Source organism: Xiphophorus couchianus, chromosome 22, assembly GCF_001444195.1.
Source record: "Xiphophorus couchianus chromosome 22, X_couchianus-1.0, whole genome shotgun sequence".
In the NCBI taxonomy this organism is placed as follows: Eukaryota; Metazoa; Chordata; class Actinopteri; order Cyprinodontiformes; family Poeciliidae; genus Xiphophorus; species Xiphophorus couchianus.
In genome coordinates this window covers 24959574-24974738 of record NC_040249.1, presented here as the reverse complement: position 1 = coordinate 24974738, position 15165 = coordinate 24959574, and the positions used below count along the sequence as shown (strand labels likewise).

General features: G+C 42.3%; 2 protein-coding genes across 2 annotated transcripts; one reads left to right on the top strand and one right to left on the bottom strand.

The window, feature by feature from the left end:
* Positions 1–1265: 1265 nt before the first annotated feature.
* adob (2-aminoethanethiol (cysteamine) dioxygenase b) lies at positions 1266–3457 on the top strand. Its single transcript, XM_028007088.1, has 2 exons — positions 1266–1454; positions 1541–3457. The coding sequence occupies exon 2, from the start codon at positions 1685–1687 to the stop codon at positions 2444–2446; it is 762 nt and encodes a 253-aa protein (XP_027862889.1). The 5' UTR covers positions 1266–1454; positions 1541–1684; the 3' UTR covers positions 2447–3457.
* A 2717-nt stretch (positions 3458–6174) lies between these two features.
* On the bottom strand, positions 6175–9018 carry LOC114138050 (early growth response protein 2b-like). Its single transcript, XM_028007074.1, has 2 exons — positions 8189–9018; positions 6175–8113 (listed from the first exon to the last, which is right to left on the bottom strand). Exons 1-2 carry the CDS (start codon positions 8289–8291, stop codon positions 7137–7139), a joined length of 1080 nt encoding a protein of 359 aa, XP_027862875.1. The 5' UTR covers positions 8292–9018; the 3' UTR covers positions 6175–7136.
* Between the last annotated feature and the right edge of the window lie 6147 nt (positions 9019–15165).

The following is a 15165-nucleotide window of genomic DNA, read 5'->3' as shown; positions in this document are numbered from 1 at the left end:
ATTGAAAGACTGATTAGTAAAGGAAAACATGTTATCTTCCCCTGGATTGTTTTGAAATCACCTGTTACAGAGTGCAAGAGGGTCAATGAACGTTTCCTTCAGTCTGAAGGGGATTTTTCAATATGGTGAAAAAACTTGATGTATTTGCTGAACAGTTTCTTTAACTAATGATCTTGGAATCTGTAGTTTTCTATGTGTGTTGGGAAAGGCTCTGAAATACTTGAGGTACCTGAGGTCAGTCATGATCATCAATGTGAAGCTAAAAGGACTTATTGTCAATGAAATGGAAGCTATTTGGCTAAAAATGCTAAAGAAATTAAATATGTTTATAAAAGTTAAGGTGATAATGTCTTTAGCACTTTTTCTTGAGCATTTTTATTCACCATCTGCAAAATATTTCCACAAAACATAACATAAAACAAGTTGCTGTTTTTAATAATTGAAAAATGGAACAAATTTCCTATAGTTGGTTCTATAAAAATTATTTTATTTTGAAGAGTGGTGTTGCAACTCTAAATAAATTTGGTTTAGCCGGACTGAAAAGTTGCAAAGGTCGCTGACCCCCTGATCTAGGACCTTCAGTAACATTTCTTTGCAGATTTACACAAATTTACACTGTGTGGAGATTTCAAGCCTTGTTGGTCAGAGAATTTTTTAAAAATAAATTCTACCATGTGGATCCAACACTTGTTTTTATAAATCCTTGCAGTTATGTGTTGTATAATCATCTCTCCCTGGAGAATCTTATTTTTTATGCTTTCTGTGATGCATAAAAAGGCTCCTGAAATTAGACACCAGATGAAACCAGTTTAAAATGGGATCTTCAGGGTCTCTGTTAGTATCAGTCCGACACACAGTCGCTTTTTGTTTCAGTTTCTGATCTGTAAGCATCAAACTTGACACAGTTTGACAGAAAGACAACCTGTTTTCCCTGCCTGACCGCTTGTATTCGAGGAATAGCTGGTTATCGCTATGCCTTCTGTGGCATCTTGGGAAATGTAGTGTATCCTTTCGGAAGCTCAATCTCAAACTAGCAAACATATTGACAGTAATTATTTAGTCATTTTTAAAATAAAGTACTAAAACTGTATTAAGTCTTCTCTATCAGTATTTCAAGTTAATTTTACTTTGTGACAAGAAAGTAGAGCTTTTTTTATCTAAAAAAAAAAAAATATATATATATATATATATATATATAACTACATCTCCCATGATTCTCTGCGTTCGAGCTGCCTGGTGCGGACGTGTTTGACAGTTATTTAAAAATGGGGTTTCGAAGTGACCGTTAAATTCAGATTTTATGCCTAAAGGTCATAGATTCAGAAATTATTATGAATTTCGTAATTTTTTCCGAAACATTTAAACATTAATGTGTTTATAAAATAACAAAGCTACTAAACGAACATCAGGACGTGTTATCCATAAAGTCGCTTTACCATAGAATTGTATTCATTGTAAGTATGATGAATATTCTGTTTAAATGTTTAATGTTTAGACTGAAACTTGTTTAATTTTAATTTTGTAAAATCATTTTAAACAGTTCGGTTCCGAGCAAAGGTCCTTCAGTTCGAAGCGGTTTGACAGCGGAGTGGAGCATCTTGTCAATAAACTGTCTTTGAAGCTAGCAGAGGGGCTACGGCTAACAGCAGGCAGCGGACCCGGGCAGCTGCGCTCCTGATCCGGGATGATGCCAAGCGACAGTACCATGACTTCCATCGTCCAGAGAATAGCCCGACAGGCTCTGGTCACCTTCAGGAACCCACCAGGACTCGGTGAGGAGAGCGGAAAGTCCTTCGTAGAGAACCACGGTAAGCTGAAAAGCCTGATGACGGAAGTCAGAGCGGCTGACCTGAAGCTCGTCCCGCGGAGAGCCGAGGACAGCGCGCCGCGGCCGAACCCGTACCACCACGGAGTGCCGCCGGTCACCTACATGCACATCTGCGAGACGGACCAGTTCAGCATGGGGGTGTTCCTGCTGAAAAGCGGCGCCTCCATCCCGCTGCACGACCACCCGGGCATGCACGGCGTGCTCAAAGTCCTCTACGGGAAGGTCAGGATCAGCTGCTTCGACCGGCTGGAGCGGCACGGCGGCGGGACGCAGGCGGCGCCGCCGCTGCCCCCGGCGCAGATGGGCGCTCTGCGGCGCTCCGTGCTGCGGTCCTCCGCCGAATACACGGAGGAGAGCGGGCCCTGCGTCCTCTCTCCGGAGCGGGACAACCTTCACCAGATCGACGCCGTGGACGGGCCGACGGCGTTCATGGATATTCTGGCCCCGCCGTATGACCCGGACGACGGCAGGGACTGCCACTACTACCAGGTTCTCACCAATTCGGAACCGAACTCCGCGGACGGGAAAGAGAAGGAGGTCTGGCTCATGGAGATCTCCCAGCCGCCTCACTTCTGGTGCGGAGGGGAGCCGTACCCCGGCCCGGAGGTGCACCTGTGATCCGCCCGGACCGGACCGGGTTAAATGGACCTGGCCCAGGTCCCGTACCGGGCTTCACGGACCTGGCCAGACTTATTCTGGTACCACTTTAGAATAAAGCTCCCCTTATAGATGGCTAATAAATAATTTAGAGATATTAGAGATGCAAATCTTTCAGTGTTCAGAGATTCATTCCGATTTTTAGAATTCGATTCAAAACGACTTTCGATTAAAGCGGTCTGGAGATTCTGTTTAAACTGTTCCTGACACGTCTGATAAAAACATTTATTTCATATATCAAATATATATCAAATCCATCAGTTTATTTTAAACATAAATATTTTTGTGCATAAAATTCTGTAACTTAAATCTGCAGCATTACGTTTTTCCTTAAGTCAAAAGAAACATGTCAAACAATTATTCATAATATAATTTTACAATAAATGAAGCAGACTGAAAATGATTTTTGAGCATTTTGAGTCGATTCATTATTGCGATTCTCTACAGAATCATTTTTTCTGCACCTAGTAAACATGTTACCATTCATCTATTAACACTTAATGAATCATTAGAAACTGTTATTGTTTTATTTAGGCTACATGCTAAATGAAACATTTACAAATGCTTATTGTGCGAAGTAGTATAATAACTAGATAAAATATACTCAACAATAGTTTTTCTCCTTATCTCCTTTAATTAATGGTTTATAAAGTATTTAGATAGTAATTAACATATCTATGAAATATTTATTAGCCATCTGTAAAGAGGAGCCTCATTGTAAAGTAGTTCTGTTGTTCTGACCCAAATGAAACATAATTGTGACTCAGAATGTGAGTTTTCCTGCAGGCAGTCAGTCATTAATCTGTGCAGACCTGACCTGTGATCTGCTGCTCCAGAGCTGGACTTTATGACACGCTTTATGTTTTTAGTAATAATTAAACAACACACCCAGAGGAGACGTTTGCTGCTCTGTAATTGAACATTTTCAGACCAGGAGAGATGAATTAAAATCAGTTTTCTTTCCTGATCTCAGCAGTTTGCGCTCTGATTTATCCGTCCATCTGATTCGTTTCGGCCTCCACTGCTGTTTATTCCAGCGTTTGTATGAAGGAAGCAGCTTTGAACCAAGTAATCTCCAGGCTGCAGCCGCCGACTCGTCTTCCTGCCTTCAGCCACAGAAAGAAAGCCCAGATTTCTCCTCTCATCTGGATTCTGTGGTTTTTATCTCTGAGATCCTCAGGGAACCTGGATGTGATGGTTGCTGCATTAAATCAAAACTTTGAGATTCTGCTGGGGTTCTGGGTGGTTCTGTGGATCTGTGCAGGTTAAAGCTGTCTGCGTGATTCCAAAATAAAGATAATCAACATGGTTTTGTCTCAGCCTCGGTTTTAAGCTGTGTAGAATAAATAAAACTCCAGTTTTTAGAAGTTCACTTCTTTCTAAAATGATCTAGAGAGATCGCTGCTGCCACCGTGTGGCGGAGGAGGGAACAGGAAGCAGATAAATGAGCTGATAACTGATAGATTTATGTTCTTTGATCGATGTTTGATGAACAGATTGAAGCGATTTTACTCCTGGTATTTAGGAAAGTAGATCAAAACTTTGACATTTTAAATCTGCCCAGGTAAAAATCTCTTCAGTGCTTTAATCAGCTCAAATTAATTACAACATAAGTTTTTGCCCAATTTAGATCCTACAAACTAAAAAAAGGTTCAACTAAGAAAATCTAACATTAACATGTAAAGATCTCAGCCTCTCTTCTGGTCTCCATCAGTACGGTGCACAGCTGATCTGATGATTAATTTTGAATAAAGTTATGAAGATTTGCTCAATAGGAATTTTTTTCCACAGAATTTGAACCAGGTGAAGCTAAAGCTGCTTATTATTATTCTAAGTGCAAAATGTATATATTTTTAATACTTATTTTTAACTCTGAGTGTTATTCTGTCAGAAAATTGTGTTTTTTAGTGTCCAGTGATTTGATTAATGGTTTCAGTTCTTGACCTTTACTGAATACCTACAGCGTGTTTCTAGGATACCACTTGGTGCAGTCTAGACCTACAGAATATATACAACCAAGGACTTTAGGGTAGAGGAGCCCAGGAAATGACCTACTGGAAGTTTCCTACTGGTACCTTGTGAGTACCTCATAAAGTAGCCGTGTTTCTCAGCTCCAGACTGGCCTGCATGTTGTAGGTGTTTCCCTCCTGCCACACACCTGGCTCGAATAAGTGGGTGACTAACAGGCTTCTCTTGGTTTCATGAATCAGGTGTTCTGGAACAGACACATCTAAAATACGCTGGGTAGTGATCTCTGAGGACTGGACCTGAGAAACGGTGATCTAAAGGTAGAAGATGAGTGGAAGAAGATGGAAGTGTGTACAAGTTTCCGTAGACACTTCAGTCTGTTCCCATTAAGAAGTAGTTCATAGAACTGATCTGTACCTCACCAGTCCTGGACTCCCTTCAGTTGTTGGTCCATATGGTTTGGCACAGTTAGGATGGAGCGAATGGCGTCAGTCAACACTGTCCATTGGTTGGGGGACAGAAAAACATCACTGCTTGCAGCGAACATGAGATATACCAGCTCAGGTGTCTTCAAATCCAGGTCTCTAGAGTCGGTGTCTGGTAACTTCTAGATGTGTCTCTGCTTGAACACACCTGAGTAAAATAGTCATCAGTAGAAATCTGGCGATTTTAACTGATTCAGGCATTTGATTGAGGTTTGTTGTACATCTACAAGTTTCTAAACTCCTTACGGACTGGAGTTGAGAACCTCTGCACTGGTGAGAGTCCGTTTGTCATCAGACTATGGTGCAACATTAAGTGTTTGGGTTTAACTCCATTTAAACTAGCGGTGGAAAGACTCTCCTGTACCGAATCGCACCGACCTGTTCAATACCGCTGAGTGGAAACGAGGCAGTATTATCTAACTGTTCATTAGTCTTTAAACACCAGGAACATACAGGGCTGTGTGTGAGAATATTCACTTTATAAGCTAATGGTGAAGTACAGACACTTCAGATGCCTGCAGCTTCCTGTAGTTTGAGTCGGTTTGTTGTGATCAGCGTTCAGTAAGTAAGAAAGCGCCAGACGGCCTCCACCCTGTCGGTTTCTCTACTCACCTGGTAGGTACAGAGTTTACACTGATTAGGATTTTAACACTACTTACATTTTACCTGCATAGCAGGATTTTACAGAACTGTTTGTACAACAAAAGTAGCCGTTAAAACCCATCTGTGTCCAGATCTACACAGGCAGACTTTCAGGAAGAAATGCTAAAATACAACATCCAGTAGGTTCCACTTGAGTTAATCATAGGTTAGGAAAGTAACAGACTAACTTTACCCCCAAAGAGATTTAAATGTGGCCTGCAATAAACTTTTAAATACTGTAGTTTGTGCCTCATACATACATCTCTGAAGTATAGAGGTAAGTAGTTAGAAACAGGAATATACCTGACAGAAAGTAACACATAAGTCATCTGTAAAATATTTACTGCAAAGTAAATATTTGGTTATATTTACCCTGTAGGTATCATGGTACCTGTACGTATTAGAAAAAGTAGCACATTGGATGTACTGTGTAAATAAATATCTTTACGTTCCCAGTACATACCAACCAGAAGGTACTGGACCGAATGTACCCACGTTGTTGATAGGAACCATTTGGGCATTTGCCCAGAGCAGCATCAAGAAGGGGGGCACACACACACACACATACTGGATAAAGAGATTAAACATGTCAGATTCACCATGAACATTTTCCTTTTATTCATGTTCTGCCAGCAGGACCTGCCTCCTGGTGCTGATCCACCCGATGCCAAGACTATTCAGACTCTCCCACCCAAGAAATTCGGATAATTCCCTTCATTTTACTGCTGATGTGTTTTCTGTTCCTGCTGAGTATAACCCTGTTCAGTTCCCGTCTGAACATGCGCAGTAAGTACCCCAGATGTCCTCTGTAGGGGTAAATATACACTTTCAGTTCCCCAAAGATCCCTGAGAAATGACTGTAAACCAGCTTCTATCTACTCTGTGCAAGTTCCCTGTAAGATGTACGAACCCTGAAGGCACCATGCTGAGTGACCAGTCTAGTTGTGTCTCTGGTTTCCCCCAATGCAGCCAGAACCAAATCAGTTTTGGTTCAGATTGTCTAGAAACAACAAATCACCAGAACCTCCTGAACAAAACCAACATTTATTTGCATCAACAAGAAGCTGCTTTAGTTCTCGTCATGTTTGCATAAGAAGCTTTTCGGCCTGGACTCTGACTTCTCCTCCTACATTCATCAGGTAAAAACCTGAAATCCAGTGAAAGTTGCAGATCGTCCTTCCAGTTCACTTCCTGAGCAAACAAACTGAAACTGAAACATTCAACATGTCTTCCAGAGACCGAACCACCTGAGCTACGTGGAGGAGGAACTGATTCTACGTTTGACTGCATGAAGAAGTTGGGATTTGGGCCTTTGAGATGACGGAGCCACGTGTTGCTGAGTTCATGTCTAATCTGGGCTGTTTGGGTCCCTGAGAGCATCAGAACACAGACAGGAAGGTCCTGGACCAGAACGTGAGACTCTTCTAGCTGCTCAATCTACTCTGTCATCTAAACTAAACTTGGTGGAGGTTTCTGCTCATTGTTGCAGATTAAGTTCATAAATAACGAGATGGTTTCTGCTAAAAACGACATTTTCTGTGAAAAGGTGGTAGATTTTAGGAGGCGGAGGACTTTTTCTCCTTCTGTCGCAGGTGGATCTTCATGTGCCTCCTCCGCTCGTCGCTGCGCGCAAACTTCCTCCCGCACTGCTCGCAGCAGAACGGTTTCTCCCCGGTGTGAGTGCGGATGTGCGTGGTGAGGTGGTCGCTGCGGCTGAAGTTGCGCATGCAGATGCGGCACTGGAAGGGCTTGTGGCCGGTGTGGATGCGCAGGTGTCGGCTCAGCTCGTCGGACCGGGAGAAGCGCCGGTCGCAGCTCTCCGCGGGGCACGGGTACGGCCGCTGGTGGACCGGCGTCTTGCTCGGCCGGTTCGGGTACTTCCGGGGTCTGAGGATGGGCCTGAGCGGGAGGTTCTGGTGGGTGGGGAACGCCGCGGACATCGGGCCCTCCACTGCCGCGGGTGGAGCGGCCAGCGAAAAGTTCCTGATGGTGTTGAGCGGCGTGAGCGGCGGCGGCACCCTGAGCGGGTCCAGCGGGTACGGCAGGGACTTCCGGTCCGGGAAGGCCGACTGGAGGTCCCGCTGGCAGCTCTGCTGGTAGAAGCCGCCGTACTCGGGCATGATGGAGAGCAGCGCGGGGCCGTCCGGCTGCGGGGGGTGGTAGGACCCGGAGCAGGTGGGCGGCGCCAGGTAGCCCGAGGCTGACTGGTCCTGGTACATCTCCCCGCTGCAGGAGTAGGACGGGGCGGGGTGGGGGTGCGCGTACATGTGGCTGATGTCCGGCGGGCCGTGCGCCATGCCGCCTCCTCCTCCTCCAGGTGCGTAAATATCCGGCGCGGACCCGGACTCCGGGGCGGCTGCTGTGATGTCAGCGCTGACCACGTTGATGGGGTCTCCCGGTGCCCACGGCGCTCCTGCCCCCCTGGAGTCCACGGAGAACCGCCCGGTGAACGTGCGTAAAGTGGCCGCGTACTGCGCCAGATCTCCGTGGATCTGCAGCTCAGGTGTTCTCCTCCCCTGGAACAGCAGCTCACCTGGAAAACACAGAAAAGAGACGTTATGGTCAGCACCTGCAGGTCGCTCTGACGCAGCCAGGTGAGTCAGCTCACCGCCTCCATCCTCCTCTCCCACCGGCTCTTCCTTAAACACAGTCAGCCCCCCCTCCGCCGTGTCCACCACAGAAACTCCCTCCAGCAGAACCTTCGCGCTCATCCCGAGGATCTTCAGCGGGTCTCTGCCACGGTGTCCCCGGTTCCCTTCATGCTGTCCGCTAACCCCGCTCCTTCCTCCGCCTCTCTGCTCGTTTTAACGGCTCCCACGCGGCTCACGATGCTTATAAAGGGGATCTCTGGGTGTCCCTTGACGTCACTGACCAAATATGGACTTGGCCTTAAAAAAAGAGGGAACTCCAGAAATAGAAGAAGTGGAGCCGCGGTGAGGACAGAAGCCGGATTATTAAAAATAAAAATACCAAAGTGGTTTTAAATGAGACTTTCAGGTTTAAGTCACGGATTTATTCCCCAAGATCATCACGCGTCATTTTCACGATGTTTTTCAGAGCGAAATGAGATGCGGGATTCGGAATTCCGGCCGCGTGTCCCCATAAAAGGTCCTCCGGTGAGGCGGCAGGAGCTCCGGCTGCTTATATGGCCGCAATCCGGCGGAGCGGGGCCAGGAGCCCACACACCGCCGGCAGGGAGCAGCTGGAGGCCGGCCTGGACCCCGAGACATCCAACCATCTGACCATCCAACCATCTCACCATCCAACCATCTGATCATTAAACCGTCACACCAAAAGTCCAAAATGAAGGTGGCCTAGTCAAAGTCTAATCTGACAATTTATGAGCGTCAGAATCTCTAACAGGTTTTCATCCTGAATGAGTTTCTATCACGTGATAAAAACTCATCTGTATCCAGAAATGTTTCAGCTGCTGGTTGGTTTTTATATTTTACATTAATTAATTAAATCATGATTTGAAAACTGCATTTTGATTTTGCTCTGATTATCTTTGTTAGTTAGATTTTATGTCTAAAGGTTTTGTTGTGACATTAAAATGTCAGACTTGCTGTTTCCCTGAACTCTGTGGGTTTCCCCCTAGTGGCTGCTGGAGGAACTGCCCACTCTTCCTCTGCTGTTTTCTCCTACTGCTCTCCTCCTCCTGCATCATCAGTAGTTAATGCTGCCATAACTTGACTCTGTTTCTGAGAGTCCAGGTCTGATGGCTGACCACTGTGGTTCTGGTTCTGGTTCTGTTACTATGGATCCATTCTGTTCTGGAGTCCAGACCTGACTGAATATCTGGGACCTTAAAGTCCAATTACATCCTGAACCGAGGCCTTCGGTTTGCACCAGTCCCTCATCCTGAGCCGTCGTCATGGCAACACCAGAACAAATGGATCCATTTAACAAGAAGGAACCTCCTGCAGAACCAGAACCGCAGTTCCACTCAGAATCATTCTGAGGGCCACAAATGGCCCCGAGCTGCACTTTAGATACCCTGATCTAAAACCATCCCATAATACTATAAATACTATAACTGCATGTTTTCACTAGTTCACTCCTTACATTCACTAGTAATGTAAGGAGTCTGTCCACATTGGCCTGCCGCACTGTTCAGATTTTAACTGGTGAAACTGGATCCAGTTCGGTCTGATCTGTTTGTGCTGAATCTGAGAGCAGGAGACTCTGCAGCCTTTCAACGCCCACAGATCCAAAAATGTTGCCGTGCATTGTCGCTGTGTGGCGAGCCGCCCACCCCGTGGCAGATGGGGGTTTGGTAGCAGCACACACACACACACGCTCACACACACGCTCACACACACACTCACACACACACTCACACACTCAGAGTGCAGTGAATGGAGTCAGAAAACACACCCGATCTGACGTGTAAACCCTCCCACACACTCCGGTTGCTCTGCAGCAAACAAACTGGATCTCCTCTCCTGTTCCTGTCAGATTTTGCCGCAGCTCATCTTTATTTTCCGCTCTCTGTGCGCCAGCGCGCCGCGTCTCTGTGGGGATGGCGCCCTCGTCCACCCTTCGCCCACGCTCCTGCGGGCCGCCGGGGCTCTGGGGGGTTTGTGGTTTTGTGTGGAGCGGCTCTGGGTGTCAGCCGGGGGTCCGGCAGCCCGGCAGAGCCCGCCGCGCCGATTAATCATCTGTCATCTCGGGGTTTTTGTTAATATGGATCTTTGTCTTCATGTTGGGCCGCAGCTCTCCGCCTGCTGCCCCTCTAACATTTTTACAAACACAAAAACAGACAGAAACGCAGCAAACCGCAGGTTCTGAAGGTGGAACCTGCAGCAGCTGTCCGAGCCGCCGTGACCTTTGAGGCCTCGGCTTGACCTCATGTTTAAACCCAGAGATGTTCCCGATTCTTTACCATCAGATCTGAACCTGCATGTTTCTGTTCTCACTGCCAGATTCTCAGGTTTTTATCCGTTTTCCTCCAGTTTGAAAGACGCTTCAGGTCTGAATCTTCATAAAATGAAAACAAATCCTTATTTGTGGGTCGGATCCGTCATCTGGACTCATTCTGGCCTTTTTTAGAAGCAGCTTCCCTGCGTGGGTCCACAGCCGAAGCTGAAGCTGTGACTCACAGTGGAGGGAAAACCTCCTCCTGCTTTATTCCTGCTTTAGTTTACAGTTTATTCCTGAATTATTTCTCTGGTTTATTGCTTGTTTTTCCTGGTTTATTCCCAGTTTGTGGGAATAAACTGGTTTACTGCTGGTTCTGATTTTGGTCCCTGCCAACCAGTGGAGTCGGATCGTTGCTGATCGACTCTGGTTGCATATTCGTGTGAAGGTATTGACTGCTGGGGGTCGGATGATAGAGCGAAGGATCTGCATGAGTGAGAGGCTTCAGAACCAGAACCAGGCCCAGATTATTTAGCTCTAAACAGACTGTGGTTCTGATGGGCCAGAACAAAGAACCAGAGGAGTCCTGACAGCCCAGCTGCTCTTATTATGATAGTTGGTGGATAAAACAGAACAACTTCTAGTTTGAAGAAGCAAAAACACAAAAATATTTATCAGTTTGATTTGAAACAGAAAAACCTGGTTTCTATTTTATGAACAAAAGTCGTGTTTTTACTTTCTGACACTTTTTAAGTGTTTAAATTTCAGATTCTTTCTAAGTTCAACATAAATTACATTTTTTTTAACTTAAATTTAAAGTTGCACAAACTTTTGGTTAAACTACCAAAACAAAAATGAATGAAAACGAGAGAAACTCCTGCAGATCAAACCGAGTAAAATAGTGAAAGTAATCCAGAGTTTTCCTGCAGGTGTTTCTAAAAATCTGGAAATAAAATGAACATGGAAAACAACAAATAAAATAAAAATATTATCATTTATATTTTTAATAGATCATATAAAAATCTACTTTTAATGCAGTAGATTTAAAATCTATTTAAACAATCTATAGGTTTAAAATCTTTAAAATATGGATTTAGTTTTCTATAATTTTTCAGATTTCTTTTTTTCCATTTTATTCTAGAAATTGGTCAAAATGTCTCGTAAATCTATTATTTACAGATTTATATCTGCAGTTAAAACTCTGGTGAACTTTGTTTTATCATCCTTCAGCTGCCAGATCATGAATATATAAACTTATTTTATGTTGATAAAGTTATGATTTTCATCTCTAGAAGAATAAAAGAAACATGAAGTAAAAAATAGAACAAAGCAGAAAATGGGAAGGTTTTCATTTCCTCTCTGAACCAGTAAATATGTGGAATATTCACTTTTTCATGTTTGTATTTAATCATAAATAAAAAAACAAATGAACATTTCTCCATAATTAACTAAATATTTAATATTTTGTCTGATTTGCTGCACAAAATTCCTACAAATTAAGTTTCATTAATGATTAAATGTTTTTCATTTAAGAGAATAACTGATGGTTTTCTGTCTTTTTCCATCTTTTTATTTGAATATTGTTGTGCTTTAATTCAATCTAAACTCTAAAACTTGCAGGATAAATGAGTCTCTTTGTGTTTTTCAGCCCATAAAGACGCCGTGAAGCAGAACCAATAACTAAAAGCAAAAGGTTCATTTAAAGGTTTTCCAAAAAGCTGAACTGAAGATGAAACTCTTTAGGCTTAGTGATGCATTTTAGAGCTTCATATTCACATAAATCTGTTAAAAAGACTTTCTGCAGTTTTCTCCTCCACTTCAAAGAAACTATTGTCAGAAATGTACATTTCCCCATGTTTTACAGTGAAACATGTTAAAAATCAAGAAGTAAAAAGTTGATTTTCATGAAAATCTTCCAGCTGTGACATCAGAGCAACATTTGAACTTTCTTTTGTCCTTCTTGGGATTTTGCATTTTGAATAAAACATTAAAAACGTTCCACTTTAAACCAAATTAAACTGACAAAAACAGAAAACATGGCTTCAAAATGAATAATCGTCATGAAAATCATCTTTATTCAAGTTAAACTTTTAGTTGTTTTGAAGCATTTTTGTGCTTCCTAATTGAAACTTGAAGGAAATGTAAAAATGTTAACGTTGCTCTGCAGAAGCTTAATATCCTGTTTCCTAAACAAAATGAGAGAAACTGAAGGGAAAATGTGAAACGTCCATGTTGGTCCGTTTGGATGCAAATCCAACAAAAACTCATCAAAAATCAAACAATAAAACGTCTTTTCTTCTGGGTTTAGTGATGAAGACGGTCTGTCATCTTCCTCCTGCATTTCCATTTCTGTTCCTTAAACTTTAAGCAATTAAAATTAAACAAACCCTTAAAATAATTTATTCCTTTTAATTCTTATTCTCCCGTTTTTACCAGGGAACAAATTAAATAACCTCTACAATGATGAATGATTTCATTTAGTGAACTTCCAGCTGTCTTTATTGAACCAAATACTAAAATTATTTCCAGGTTTTCATTTATTCATATTAAGGTTTAGAAAGCAAAAACTGAAAAGTGGATTTTAACTAAAAATCTTCCAGCTGTGACATCAGGGCAACATTTTGATCTCAAATTTGAGCAAAGGCTTCAAATGAATGAAGATGATAAAAAAAAGTCAAAAAATCTTTTCAAAACACAAAGTATCAAAACTTATTTTTGGATTATTTGTCTTAAAATAATCATTTATTAATAATAGTTACAATTTAGAGGTTAACAGATCATTTGCATCTTTTTTCTGACTTTGAATTAAACTCCTATAAAACTATTTTGTTTTTCAGCCAATAAAGAAACCATGAAGAAACTTTGCAGGTTAAAGTTTCGTTTAAAGGCTCTAAGTTGTTAAATCTGTAACAGAAATGTGAAAAACCTTTTTAAAAAACCCACGAAGACTTAAAATATTATTCTGTTGCATTTTGAAGCTTCATTTCTGTAAAAAGAGAATCTGTGCAGCTTTGTCCTAAACTTTTACTCGTCTTTCTAATACATGAAATTTAAAAAACCTCTAAAGTCTGAAGAATTTATGCTTTTTATTATATTTTATCCACTTTTAACTTAATATATTTCTAAAATGAACAAACTGGAGGTGAACTTTTACACAAAATGTTCCAGTTTTGACGTTAAAGCTGAAGCCAAGACTTTCTTTGAAATGCAGAGTTTTCTAATTCTTTTGTCTTTGTAATGACAATAAGCAGCTAAAAATGATAATCTAATGTTTTTATTTCCTTTTTTCATTTTAGATAAAGGATCAAAACTGATTCCGAATGAAAAGAACATTTAAGAGTTTGACTTGGAAAACAAAGAAACAAATCTTCTCAAAACACAAAAGCAGCTTATTTACAGATGGTGAGAAAATTTCCAGAGTTCCTGAAGGAAAACTAATTTTCTGCCTTTTTCTGCTTCATGTTTGAATATTTCTGCAGCTTTCATCGAACCTGAGAACACAGAAGCAGCATTCATTCCTTCGTGTTTTCAACCAAAAAGTCGCCATGAAGCTGCAGAAACCAACTAAAAACCAAACCTACAGTTACATTTTTCATTTTCTGACCCAAACGTGAGAAAAGGTCGGCTCTGGACGGACTCACCGCTTTTGGGTCGCCTAAGAGAAGATGAAGGCTTCAGGAGAGGAAGACGAGGAGCTCCTCTTCGTCGCCCAGAAGTTACCCGCTCCTCTGGATCTCTGGATCTGCGGCTCGGCCCGGCGGGACGGGGGGAAAAGAGGGTCCATCCGGGTCCTGAGTGGGCCGCTGATCACAAAAAGACTCGCAGAGGCCGGGAACGAGTGGGAGGGAGGGAACAATGCCGTTCCCACCTCAGTTTGCTGCCACCCTCACAGTTAAAATAGTTATGGAAATGAGGCGGACCTCATTCTGGAGGGGACAGAACCTCCTGCAACCTGAAATCAGCCTTTCTGCTGGACGGAAAACATTCACCATCTCCCTTCAGGCCCGGCCTAGTTAAAGCAAAGCCACCCTGAAAGCAGGCTGCAGTATGCTGAAAGAAGTCTCCAGAAACCTGAAAGGTCATCGTGACATACAGCAGACTCTAACTCATGTAGATATGAAGTCAGAGACACAGATCTACAGATCTGCTGAGACAGTTCTTTTGTCTGAATTTATTATTTTATAATTTTGGTATTTATATTTATTCATATTTTTTGTTTTGAATTGGTCTTTAAACTCCAGCAATACATTTTAGTCTGTCAGATTAAATCATTTTAAATCTTAAATCAGGTATTTTGATCAATTTCTTAGTTTTTACTCACTGGAATAATTTCTTGAACGGCTCCTTTTTGCTTTTACTTGAGTAAATATGTGTTGAAGTGATGCTGATTTTACCTGAGTATAACTTCTGCCTGCTCTCTATCCCTCTCTGTATTACTTACGTCTGTAATACGAAGTCTTGGGTCTAGTCAAAACCCAGACTTTGATCTGACTTAAAACTGAATGAACAAGAAAGCCCAGATTAGCAAGCCTTTTTTTTGTTGTGGGGAATAAAATACCTTTATTTTCCAGAGATGTATAACAGTTATACAGTAGACAGCAGAATGTGAGCATTTCTTAATAAAGAACTAAATATTTCATCTTTTAACATGTAAAACTCTTAAAATTTTAAATATGTATTTTATTATAAAGTTTCGATGCTAAAATAATCTGGCTACAACAACCG